This window comes from Vigna unguiculata, chromosome 6, assembly GCF_037176805.1.
Source record: "Vigna unguiculata cultivar grain cowpea cultivar isolate G323 ecotype 2 chromosome 6, ASM3717680v1, whole genome shotgun sequence".
Classification (NCBI taxonomy): domain Eukaryota; kingdom Viridiplantae; phylum Streptophyta; class Magnoliopsida; order Fabales; family Fabaceae; genus Vigna; species Vigna unguiculata.
Genome location: NC_140797.1, coordinates 47,729,524 through 47,743,805, shown reverse-complemented (window position 1 = coordinate 47,743,805; position 14,282 = coordinate 47,729,524). Strand labels below are relative to the sequence as shown.

At 29.1% G+C, this 14,282-nt stretch overlaps 1 protein-coding gene and 1 pseudogene across 1 annotated transcript; one reads left to right on the top strand and one right to left on the bottom strand.

The window, feature by feature from the left end:
- Positions 1 to 7,248: 7,248 nt before the first annotated feature.
- LOC114188969 (calcium-binding protein KRP1 pseudogene) lies at positions 7,249 to 7,993 on the top strand (annotated as a pseudogene).
- Positions 7,994 to 9,469: 1,476 nt separating this feature from the next.
- On the bottom strand, positions 9,470 to 13,642 carry LOC114188968 (ubiquitin thioesterase otubain-like protein). Its single transcript, XM_028077655.2, has 10 exons — positions 13,472 to 13,642; positions 13,336 to 13,379; positions 12,830 to 13,079; positions 12,471 to 12,536; positions 12,293 to 12,376; positions 12,033 to 12,155; positions 10,498 to 10,550; positions 10,283 to 10,332; positions 10,107 to 10,207; positions 9,470 to 9,972 (listed from the first exon to the last, which is right to left on the bottom strand). Exons 3-10 carry the CDS (start codon positions 12,995 to 12,997, stop codon positions 9,709 to 9,711), a joined length of 909 nt encoding a protein of 302 aa, XP_027933456.2. The 5' UTR covers positions 12,998 to 13,079; positions 13,336 to 13,379; positions 13,472 to 13,642; the 3' UTR covers positions 9,470 to 9,708.
- Positions 13,643 to 14,282: the final 640 nt, after the last annotated feature.

The window sequence follows — 14,282 nt, the reverse complement described above, 5'->3', positions numbered from 1 at the left end:
AAAATAATTTTTTTATGGTACATTTCTTCAATGATACAGATATATAATATTATAATTAACCGTTTCTATTTAAATTTTAGTTATCAATTACAATAAAATAATTTAATATCTAAATATAGTAATTATTTTAATTTATTTAATTAAAAATATTAATTAATTATTAAAAATATTTATATATAATTAAACATGCTTTTAATATAGTCCATTTTATTACGGGCTAAAATGAGTCGGATTATCCATTTTACCATGTTATCCGCATCCTCCTTCAACACATGCCTTTCTTTTAAGACAATTTCTTCTTGCACTCCACACGTTTTTCTAAAAGTTCCATTATACCCTATCGAAACTATAGTTTCGAATTGTAGATATTTCAGATAACTTAATAATCTGGAATTCAAAATTCTTAATTTTATATACTTTGGATTACACAATCCTTTTTTAAATGCCTTTGGGATTTTAGGTTCCATAATTCTACAATCCTTTCACATTAAAACTTGTCGCTATGTGATAGCACCCTTTGACCTACACCAATATATGTTTGTCATACAAGTATATGCACTATTGAGTTAAAATAGCTTTCGATAATCAATCACCACAATGAAAATAGATTCTGAGAAGTGATTCTCAATAATAGATTTTCCTATTTGGTGTTTAAGTGTTTCCTGAACTTGTGAGCAGTAGTTTAGTGTTTCATGTAGCGTTTAGGGTTTAGATTAGGATTTTTATTATTTTTTAATTAAGAGTAATTTGGTCACTTTAATATGAGTATGGGGTGGAGGAAGAAATTATGGGGATGCAAGAAAAAATGGCTTTCTTTTAATGCAACTCTCCAACTTAAAAAATTAGCCCGTTAAGAAAGCAACCCTATTTGCTATCTGCACTCCCACTTTTTTCTGTTCTGGAACTAAACTACTCAATCATTCATTACAGGTTGATTCACCTTTTTTTTAAATATACATTTGATTTCTATTTTTGTTATTTTTATTCAATTTTATCTTTATTTTCTTTTTGTGTTTAATTAGATCCTTATTTTCGTTAAATTGTGGTTAATTTAATCATTTTCACTAATGGTGTTTAAATAGTTAACGTTTTTGAACTATACATGTCACGTGTCAGCTTCTGGTTTTTTCAAATTTTTTTTTATTTTTTTTATTTCAAAAAATTTGTCCACATATCAAGTCATGCCACGTGTCAGTTTGTAATAGTATTATTTTTTTGTTCAATTTAGTTTTTATATTCGTTATTTTTATTCAATTTAGTCCAAATTTTTGTTAAAATAAATCAATTTTATCCTTTTTAAATTGACACTAAATTTAATATCTTTTATATAAATTATATTAATATTTTTCAAAATTGACATTTGAATTTATTATTTTTTAAATTCAATTATAAATTATTAAATTTAATTATAAATCGAATAAATTTTTATATTTAATTGCTAAATAGAATATAATTATTTAAAATATTATAAGAATATAGTTATTAAATTTTTTTTCTAATATTTATATTATAAAATACTTTTAAAATTGATATATAAAAATATTTTAAATATTTAAATATTTTAGAAAAGTAAACTAATATTTATAAAATTAACATTTGAATATAAAATATTTTAGATTTTAATATCTAAAATGCAATAAAAATATTAAATATTTTTAATTTAAATCTGAATTTTACAAATGTTAATATATATTTTTTAAATTTTAATAATTATATTTTAATAATATTTAAATAATTATATTCTATTTAACAGTTGAATCTAAGAATTATATTCAATTTATAATTAAATATTATAATTTATAATTGAATTTAAAAAATAACTAATAGTAATGTCAAATTTAAAAATTAAATAGTTTTATTGTAACAAAATTTGGGACTAAATTTAAAAGAAAATAACGAATATAGGGACTGAATTGAACAAAAATAATGAATATCGGAACTAAATTGAACAAAAAAATACAATTACAAACTAACACGTGGCACTAGCATTGACACGTGGTACAATTGTGACTTGACATATGGACATATTTTTTGAAATAAAAAAAATAAAAAAACCAAGATCTGACACGTGTCATGTACTGTTCAAAAACGTTATATATGTTGTCTAGAGGCCTCATAAGTCTCACAGACTTATGACACGTGGAAAGGACCAAATTAACCACAATTTGACGAAAATGAGAATCTAATTGAACATAAAATAAAAATATGGACCAAATTAAATAAAAACAACAAAAATAGGAACCAAATGTATATTTAAGTTTTTTTTTTTATATATACTTAAACAAGCTTACCGTGAACATGCTACGCATAAAATAATTTCATCAAAATATTATCATTATTTACATAAATGCATTGCTCTCATACATTGCAAATACAAATATTAATATAACTTATTTAAAGTAAATAATAACTAATAACTAATAACAAATAACAATAATATAATTTATTTTCGGTCCGAAAAAAAAATTAATACTGAAAATGTCAATCAATTTTTTAAAAAATGGCTAAATATGCAATTAAATTTCGAATGAAATATCCGGTAAAATAATAACATCAATGTGATGGTGCCAATACGCAGACAATCTAATTAATAAAGATTAAATTCTAACTTTACAAGCTCAATTTTCCTTTGTATCTAAGGTATTTTAGTAATAAATTATTTATAAACAGTTTTTAACATTAATATGTTTCGATGTTACTGGAATTTTTTGTCTAAAAGTGAGTAATAATGGTAGCAGCTACCAAGGACTATAAAATAGAACCCGATGACTCATGCTGACCTATGTGCTTACGTGGCAACACATAAAAATATGACAAAAGAAGGATATGTTAGAGAATATTTGCTTTTTTTTTTTTCAATTCTCCTGTATAATATTTTCCGATTATAATGATAACATTATATGATTTTTTTCCCTCTCTTATAAATTTATTTTAAGTACAAAGTAGAACAAAATAACAAATAAAGACAATTATTTCTGGTAGAAGTAAGTGAGAGACGATTTGAAGTCTCATTTACATTTTTCCATTTTTTTTCCTCTCCCTTTTATTCTATATATTTGGTTGTTCTGTTAATTTTTGTGTATATCAATAATATTTTTTTTTTTTACTTTACTTCTATGTTTTCTCCATTTATTTTATTTTTTCTAGTTCTTTGTGATTAAATAACTCTTTTTACATATGATTTTATGTGATATAGTACAAAACTCCATAATAACCTGCAACTATTGGTTATCATCATCTGCCAAAAAAAATCTATTTTAACTTAGCTTTGCATTTCAAGTTTATTATCAAATATTTGCTTGAAAATGAAAGTACAATGTAATGATTGCTCAATTTTTTTTCAAGTTAATATTGGCCGCACACTGGGACTAGCTTATTCACTACAGAATTCCATTTTTCTCAATTCTTCTATAGGAATTAATTAATCCATTAAGGTGTACTCTTATTTAAATAAACATTTTTTTCTCTAATATTGTGGAAAATATGTATCAGGTATTTAATGTATACTTACCAGCAAACACAACGGTTGCGCATGTGTATGCACGTTCATATTTTTTAATTTTTAAAAAATTTAAGTTAAGATCAATAATAAATATATAATTTTTAAAATAGTTATTAAATATAAAATTAAAATATATATATATATATATATATATATAATTAAATAATAATTTAAAATAACAGAAATTTTTTAAAAAATAATTAAAAATAAATTATTTATAAAATAATTAATTTTTAAAATAGTTAAGATAAAATAGGTATTATGAAATGTGAAAAAAAAAATCACTTTATTATTATATATTAAATATTTAATTATAATGACATTAAAAACATTAGTTTCATCAGCATTTTACTTTTTATTAATTAATCAAAATTAAAAATTAATCATGAATGATCTCACATCGTTTTAAATAATTTGTAATGATCTCTTTTATAATTTTAAAGAGGGAAAGTTAAACAAAAATAAAATATTTTATTATTTAAAAAAGGGTTAAATATGTTTTTGGCCCTTCAAGTTTCAGCGAAATTTGGAATTAGTCCCTCATCAAAATTTTTAACCAATTTAGTCCTTCATCTTTCAAAATGCATGAATTTAGTCATTTTAACCAAATTTTGTTAAATTTATCTGACGTTTCACGCCCATTTCATGATAGTATTTAAATTATTTACACTTTGACATATTTTTGCTTCAATGTTAACTTAAATACTATCATGAAATGTACTTGAAACGTCAGATAAGCTTAACAAAATTTGGTTAAAAGGACTAAATTCACGCATTTTGAAAGATGAATGACTAAATTGGTATAAAGTTTTGATGAGGGACTAATTCCAAAATTAACTTAAGGGATCAAAAACATATTTAACCCTTTAAAAAATTATACATAATATAAAATAAATTCATTCTTCCTTTATCTATAATATTAAATTTTAAAATTATAAAATGTCTTATTTTTTCAAAATTTTAAAGTTATTTTATATTATTTATATAATAAAAAAGTACTAACTTCTATCATATTTTTTGGTTTCCTTATGCAAAGTTTAATGGATTATATGTGTGCTCTGAATATAGAAGATGTATGTTTATTAGTTTAAGTTTATAGTGATATAAGTTTATGAATAAAGATTTTTTTCCAAAACAAGTTAGTACTATGAGTGAGCATAATGCATGAATTTAACGAATTAAATTTTAAAAATGGTTGAGAAAACTAAACTAAATTGTATAATTTATTTTTATTAATATATTAAGAAATAAAAAAATGACTATTTTTTTGTATAATATTCATAACTAAAAGATGATTAACTTAACTCACATTTTTCTATTTATGGTCAATTTTTTCATTTTGTCTCTTTAAAAAATGCCACCTGTTTATTTATTAATGTTTTTTTATTAGGTTCTATTTATTTTGTTCACCTGTTTATTTTTTATTTATTTCTATTTTACTACTTAAATGTTTGATTGAGAGGGAAAAAATATAAAAAGGAATAACTAAGTACTTGTAAGGATGTTATTTGGAGCATTTCGTACTATATATTTATTAGTTTCATATATGTCTCCATATCGTGTGAGTATTTCTAATGTGGGTATTCATATAATTTTTTAAGTAATGATGCTTTGGGTAATGATGCTTTAACTCACTTTTTTTGATCCATTTTTAACTTATCACTCTCATCACCCTTAGATCATCAAATCACATTACTACAAAAAATTAAAATAGATGATCTAAAGGTGATGAAAGTAGTGGATTAAAAGTGAGTAAAAAAAATGAGTTAAAATATCATTTTCTATTTTTTAATATCAACGGTATCGTGGGTATTTAGAAAAAAAATTTAAATATTCAACAACATGCTTTAACCATAAATTCAAATAAATACCATATATAACATTCATAATTTTCAAACAATGTACAAATAATACATTTATATAGTGTTGAATAACAGTTTACAAAAAATGAATATTTTTAAGACCAATTGATAAAAAATAATGCATTCAAACTCAATGCGTTAATATTTTAATCATATTTTATTAATTTTTTAATTTAAATTAGAATATAACAGTACGGATATCCACTAATACAGATACAATAATACTCATACTTGTTCCATTAACATGTGGTATATTGTTATCTGTAAATATTCATTTATAATATTCATTCCCTATCTATTTTATCCACATATTTCCGCAACTACAATTTGTTTTACATCCTTATACACACGTGTAAAAGGAAAAAAAAAATAGAGTAAAAATAAATGTTATTTGAATAAAAGCTAAACGTATCAGACTGTTTAAATTATTGTAATCGTTAATATTATTAAGTAAAAAAAAAAAAGAGAATAGAGAATAGAAACTTTGGACAAATTGAGACAAGTGATTAATAATTTTCGTGCCAATCCACTCTCATTCTCCTCTTCAAACTATAAATATTTATTTTTATTTCTTTTCAAGTCTTCCCTGTTTCTTCGTCTACACTTCTATACAACCATCACTTATTTATTTTTATTTAACCTTTTTCAAATTTCCATTCAGTGATTCAGAAAGTGATCCAAAAAGGCGAATTTATTTCGATTGTCCATGAAACAGAAGCTTTTCCGAAAATTTTGGACACATAGGCATCATCAATGATTTGACTGATAGTAATTTTGGGAACATTAATTTATTTTATAGGATACCATTGTGTTTGACATGATAATAACCTTAGTGGAGAAGCCATTATTGGTGTCTCATAGAAGCCGGATAATGCATACTCTTTCATAGAAGCCACGTAACTCTACACAACAAACCCACTCAGACACACATTGTGACCAAACACAGACTTAAGTCCAAACCTTCGAAAACTACATGAAATTTCTATGATTTGACTTCTTTGTTTCTTCTCTTTATAGCAATTCGGCACCTTCCCTACGTGCTTTTCTTCCTTTGCCTTATATAGCCATAAATAAATTAAAAAGGAGGACTTGTCAGAACCCTTATTCTTTTCCAAATCCACCATGCCTTATTCCATCACGGCATCAAAGTTTTCAGAGTTAAGTTAAAAACTTAACCTCGGTTACCAATTCAAGACACTATTTCAAATCTGTAATATAACGTATGCTAAGACAAAAGAATGTAATTATTGGTTATTATTTATGATCCTGTAAAGAAAATGTTTGCATGATCCAAATTAGAGTACAACTATCGCTGTTAAACACCTAATCCAAGATGAGTCTCTGACATTAATTATGTGTGGGTCAACTCTTGTGGACAATATAGGTACCTCACGGCATCTTCTTGCTTTCGTTGTTTCTTACCTTTTCGTGTTTGGATTTGGCAAGGATGGTCCAAAACCTAAGAAAGTACCAAATTTTTATGTCTCTTGAAAGAGAGGAAAATGCTAATTCCTTGAGTCATTGTTAAGACCATCTTGTACCTTCGTTTGTCACACACCAGAGGTTCCCACGCACCTTCCACGAAAGAGTAACTCCCTCCAATTTCTGCAACAAAAAATTAGTTTCTTTCATCTTACACCCTTTATTATTAATTCAATTTTATTCAAAACTACAAAAGCCATAGTGACAGAAAAAGAGAACGTTAATGAATATATCACTAATACTTTTTTGAAGTTACTTATTTTTTATATTCTTGGTTTACAATCATATACATTATTTATCACACCTATCAATTTCTCTTTCATTCTTTTTTGTTCTACTCATCGACATGAGATGTCGATTTCAAATTTTCCTTTACAAAACCCTCGAGTATACTTGAATTGTCAACTTCTGATAACACCACCATCACTCTTTCCTCCAACACTTTCTTCCATTCTTCGTCTCTCTATATAAATGCACATGCCCACATTAACAACCTCCCCACAACAAAAGTTTTCCACATTGTTCTCACTACACAACACAAACCCCATTAATTTGTTTCTTTTTTTTGTCGCAAGCGTAGTGTTGCATTGAGGAAGTGAAAAAAGTAGCGAAAGCAGCAATGGGATCGAGGAAGAACCCGGTTGTTTTTGAGGACTACTTCCCTGCAATGATGGAGAAACTGGGAACTGAGGGGTTCATGAAGGAGCTGACGAACGGTTTTCAGTTGTTGATGGACAGAGAGAAGAAGGTGATAACGTTTGAGAGCTTGAAGAGAAACTCTGCATTGCTTGGGTTGGAAGGGATGAACGATGATGAGATAAGGTGCATGCTAAGAGAAGGTGATCTTGATGGTGATGGAGCACTGGATGAGATGGAGTTCTGCACTCTAATGTTCAGGTTGAGCCCTGCTTTGATGAACAATTCCAAGGAACTTTTGGAGGAAGCCATTTTCCCTTCTCATTAGTTTCTTTCTTCTTCTCTCACACAGCTCCTTCTTTTCTTCTAAACTGTTTTTCTTTTTTTCTTCTTTTCTTCTTTTTTCCTTTTCTTTTTTCTTCTTATGGAGCTGTTTGTGGTTTGTAATTGTGATTTGTGGTTAAGTAGTTGGATGAACTTTGCTTATTCAACAATGCCACCACTTGATCTATATTCATCGATAATCATCATAATCATCAACAAATCAATCTTAAGCGTTGAAACCTGAATGCTCTGAATCATCTTATATATTGTGAGTTGTTGTATATTTAAAGGGATTGTGAAAACATGACAAAAACAGACAAAGTTATGTGCTGGAAGATTGAAGACATGGAGAAAAGCAATCTAAATTTCCTCATATACTGCAGTCAATTACTGTTATATAGAAATGCTGAAATTTAACAAGTAATCCAGGCACATTGCAAAGAAAGAGCTTAAACAGAGCATGTCAAATTCCTTTTCACTTGTTATTTCCCAAATCTGAATTTTTATGGACTTTTTCATAACTACTTTATTCCATAATTAACTTTGACGTACAAATAAAAAAAATCACTTTTCCAAGTCTTTCTTATTGACATATTTAACAGTTTAAAAAAAATAAAGACATTAGAAGAATAGAAGGGTCCGTGAAACTCCTTCTTTTTCCTTGATAGACTACAGTATTTTTTTTTCTTGTATTCATTCATTTTTTTCATCCATTCACATCTCACAACTCTTTCGATATATTTTGGTATTATTCTTTAAGAAATAATTCAATTTACTACAGTACAGAGTTACAATTTTATAATAAACAATTTATATGGAAGTTGTAATTTATGATATAAATTGTGTTGTATAATAACTTCAAATAACACATATAAACCATGCGTATTTCATGAACTAAAAAAATTGTGTACATATCACATAGATAAACCTCATAAGTGCAATAATTAAACCTAGAAAGGAAATTAAATCTTTTTCTTTTCCGAAGTCACACGGTTGTGAACTAGTCTAAGTTTTTTAATAAAAAAAATTATATTATTTTTACATACGAACAAGTAAATGGATTTATTGTTTTTTAATTATTATTATATAAATGAAAAGGAGGAAGATTTTGGCGAAAACCTCTTTCCTCAATACACAAACCTTGTGTCATTGCGTCGTGACTGTTTTAAATGAAAGAAAGTTAAATGCAACCTTTTTCCACATTATTTTTTGTGTCGGGAATGGCTGGGCAAAACTATTTTCCTTATCCAAAAACTTAAAGCAGGGAAGAAGGTCCTACCCCTCCCCTTCCCCTTTAAACATTTTTCTTTTCACCACTCTATTCTTCCTCCAAGACTTGGGTGTCAATCTCATGGGCCCTAGTGAAATATATACTGGGTTAGGCAGCCCAACTAACGGTCCCAACCACAATCAAAATGGTTTTTTTTTTTTAACTCTAGCTAGCTATACAAGTCCCTATATATGCAATAGTTCCACACATCAATGACAAAAATGTTTATTTATGCCATATTATTGCAACAACTGCGCACACGTGCAAAGCAGAAAGCGCATAGTGAGAGATGGCGCAGGTGCTTCATTTTACGAAGCTACACGGAGCAGCGGTATCACGGTAGTCTATAATCCCCATGCAGAGATATTGAGAAAAGGAAAAGCAAGGGCAACATACAAGGCAGAAAGTATGGAGCTGAGTTTTACTTCTCAGTGCGTTAATGTTGACGTACTTTGTTGATCAATCTCTTCTAAACAGATAACATTCAAGAAAATTTACCATTCAACATTCAACATTAACAAGGTACAGACCACACGTGTCCTTTAGCAACCGAATAGAACGCAGAACTCTTTCGGCTCCACGCACCAGCAAAAAAGTAACAAAGGGTCTTTTTACCCAAAATGTCATCATCATCACTTTGGATAGAGGATATCATAGTGACCAGGGCGATATAGCAATGTGATGAAAGGAGAGTTCTTTACGGAGCTACAACTAGCATTTGGGAGATCACCAGCCGCTGGCATGAAATCATGATGATTTACACTGACACCCCCAGTATCACATGAGCTGCGGTCAAGGTACACAACACGGATTGGAACGCCCAATGCATCTGAAAGAGCAGTGATGTGCACATGGTCGCTCTCTTCACCCATCGGTTCAACAGATAGTTTGCAAAACTAAACCACAAAAAATAACATGAATTATGTTTTAAAACCACAGAACTAAGGGTTATATTGTTTCTCTTTTGCCAGATATTAACTTTACAAACAACTTTTCAAAGAATTACAAAAATTTCAACATTCAACCAAACCTGCTCGACTGTTGTATTGGTTAAGCCCAGTATGAACGGTTCAAAAAATTCAGTGCGCATTTGTATTTCAGCAGAGGTAACAAACCTGAAGAACATAACGACTAACAAAGCACATTTGTCAAGACATCTGGAAGAAATGAGATCAAGGCACTTGGGATAGCTTTTAAGTCACTCACCATAATCGGATATTGACTGATCTCGGCTTCTAATAACGAGCTCTTCATGACTGCGATCACATTAATAAAAAGTTCAGTGAAAAAAAACAGCAGAAATAGGAAAAGAATAAGAAAATTGCACAAACAGAAAATTGCTGAACTTAAATATTATAGGAGAATATCATGCTTCGGGTTCATGATTGTAAACAATTCGTGGTGAAGGAGAAAGTTAACACCTTATGGACGTCTCTTTCCCTTGAATAACACATTCCAGCTGCTCAAGGAATAACTGAAATTTTTTTACAACAATAGTATTAATCAAAAGTAAGTTCACTTATATCCTAAGAAGATGAAATTAATTGCATGAGCTAGCTAACATATGCAAATGACTCTACAGATTAAGAATAAATATAACCTGCAAGGGTCCAGTCCTCCACTTCCAACCATTTTCTTATAAACAGTAAACATGTATTTCAAGCATTGACTGAACTTCCACCATGACGAATAGAAGAACAACGTAAAATAATTTCCAAAAGCTCTCCGTATTAGAAAATTTCCTATATATTAAAACGACCTATATTTGTTCTATTGTATGATTTCCATATTTATTTTAATTACCAGAAGTTTTTATTTCCCTTCTGGTGAAATATTTTCATTTGAAAAATTAAAACTTAGAAGAAAAGCAATAAGTTGTGAATGCCTTCCGGTTCAAAAAGACAACTCAGACCACAGCTCCTGTATGTGTAAAGGCACTTTGCCAGGTTCATAGGCGTAACAAAACTCTTTTTTGTGCAAGATTTCACAAGATATCAAGCTCAGGGTGATTTGAAAGCGAACGTGAAGAATAAGAAAAGGCAGCAATGATATTGAACTTGGTAACTATCAATCACATGATAACCAAGGCAATCTACATCATTTTATTTAAATTTTTGGAAGAAAAGAAAAAGAGTTCAAATTTATCCCCACACAAAGTTAGACATGGATTATTTTGAACACATGAATAGAAGTTATCTCTAATCACCCAATTCTCACATGACAAAACTGTTAAGGAATTAAACAAGATAAATGAAAAAAAAAATTAAACATTTCCCGTTGTTTAAGGGCTTAAATTTGGGTATAAAAAAGTATAGATTGAGACTTTCAACCATGACAAAGTTTAGGAGAGATTAGAGCATCCATAATGCATGGTTTCTTAAATGGATTACTTAACATAATTTTGTGGACCTCGTAATGCCACATAGATTTTAGCACTATTTAATGAAATTGACTCCAATGGAAAAATTGCTAAAGTGGTTATTTATTCTAAATTTATGGATCCTTCAATCAATTTTCCTTTTTTGTGATTTTTTCAGGAACTCAATTGTATTGATTGAGTTTCATTATCAGCATAAAAAAATTTTAGTTTTGATTGTCCTTTTAGTTTTATAATTTCTCTCCTCTGTAACTTATTTTTTGTGCAAAATTTGTAAACAGCGGTGCTTGAATAATTTGTAGACAAAAATTAGTACACCCAATGCTAGCTCATACGCTGTAAGGCCAGAAAAAGTTAAGAAATAATGCTTAGCATTAATCAACTCTCTTAAGCACTCCCATTGAAGATAGTCTTAGTACCACCCAGTGCAATATACCTTTTTCGATTAATAGCAACCAAAATTTTGGACATTTTTCAAACTTCAGTTGGGTGTAGGCAATTTAGACAAGAGAATATTAAGATATTATTAAGCAGACATGTTTATCCCACAAAGATAAGGAATTGTAGTACATAACTTACCGCAAAAAAATCTTCAAAAGTCAAGTCTGCATAACCCAAGGTCTGCAATGCTTTTCTACTTTTTTCAACATTTGGTTGGATACGATCGACTTCTGCTTGGTCTTGACATTCCATAATATGCTCCTGGGAAAAAAATTGATGAGAATTCAATCATTGGCCGAAATTATTGGAATATTTAATTCCATGCTCCATACACCCGAAAATAGCCCTCCAATTTAAAGTAATGGATATGCTTTTGAGGTAGATAAACTAAGACATACAAGATAAGAAAACATAAAGCTTCGAAAGAAGCAGTTTCCATCTCCCCGAGTGCGACGAATGGCAGCATATTGCTCATCAAGAACCTGCATTAAGGGTAGTATAAAAAGCTCAAGAAACATGAAAAGATGAAAGGAGAACATAAAGCACAGATGAAGCTGAGCTAAAAGGTTAACAAACCTTTATTTTCTCTAGCAAGATAGGACTGCCAGAATTATATTCAGCGGCTAAGCTACTCAGCGGTTCCTGCCAATTTGTCACGTGAAATCATTGTCCATACACAGATACCCTCATTCTTAAACTTATATTCCACCCCTTCCATCCAGAAAAGAAGTAGCCGAGAATAAAAAAATGATAATGGATACAAATGTAAAACAATATGTACGTGATAACTTGTAGGATTTTCCTGAAGCTCAAATGGGTCAAATTCAGAGTTTCAAGGAAAGTTATTACCACGATAAATTATAAACCAATTAAACCTAAAGCACTGGATAAGAAATGAAATAAGATTGACAGAGTTATTATTCACTTAGCCTTGCCTTGTCACCCACGAATGGAATTTTCTTAGCTTCGTCAGCCTGAATTGTATACTGTTGCTGCATTATGTCATCGTCCCCAAAATTGTTCCACTCGTCAAATTCAGAGTCTGCAGCAGTCACAGACGACGTTATTTCCCCATCCTCCACTACTGCGTCTTTACTCTGCATTTTCCCCCCAAAGCAGTTCGGTCTTCTTCAATATCCACTACTTTCTAGGAGAACAAACAATCTATTCAAGAACTGAACAACCCTGCCACAAGTAACATCCGTTCATATCAGTCTCCAAAATACGGCTAATATTCCACTTATGAAATTCAATTAAACTCATACCTAGGAGACAACCACAATTTTACAATAAAAAACTATAGCGACAAAGCTAAAAAAAAAATTAATATATTGGCAATCAAGATATTGCAATATTTTCTTGGTGTCACATCACAGAACAGATATATCGACGCACACGGCAACATTAGAATACAAACTATGAAAACTGCATAGAAACCTACCGGCAATTTCATTAGCGGTGCAAGGAAAACCCTCGGAGCTGCAACTGCAAAACAAATACATCACGTTGAAGTCTATTTCAATTCGCATTGAGAAATGAAAACAAAAGTACAAGAAATGAGAAAGGTTTAACGGAACCTGCGCGCTTTAAGATGAGAAGAGAAACCCCATAATCACTGCGATAGTGAGGTGCAAGACTGAGATCAGTAAACGGAAATCCCTAAATTCCCAACAGAAATGAAACGCATTGCCGTTATCGTTTTATAATGCACGGCGCTGACGGTTCAATTTATTAGAATATTTTTACTTTCAAGATTGAAGATTTTTATAATTTATAATTAATCGTACATAAATATTTGTTTTTTATCAGCGATCTTGATTTCATATTGAAACTGTGTTTTTATTCAAGTTGAAATAATTTCGTTAATTTTTAACTCTTTAAACCTTGTGACGTGTAAAATTATGCCCTGAAAATTTGTTTAAAGCTAAACAAGTAGTCTTCAATTTATTTTATGAGACTCGTAATACGTTTTTAGAACAGTGAATTAAAAAAAAAGGTAAAGAAATAGATATTTTCCTAAGAATTTTTTTTTTTTTTTACTCTGTTAGGCATCAAGACAAACCATTCATTCTAATATAACGGTTGAGAAATATTTACTAGGACAAATTAGGTAAATTCACCGCTAATAAACTATAAATTATTTATATAAGAAACCTGAGATTACTTATAATATACAACTTCAAGATTTATTATGTATTTATTTCTAAAATTTTATTAATTAAAGTAAGTAAGGAAGCATGATTTGAGGATGACACTCATATTCACATAGTAGTATTTGAAGGAGAGGATGAGAAAAATCGAGAGAATGACTTATATTTTTATTTTTCTCAAATACGAGGATTTGAGAGAGATTAACGGTAAAAGACACATGTAACTTCAATTCATTTT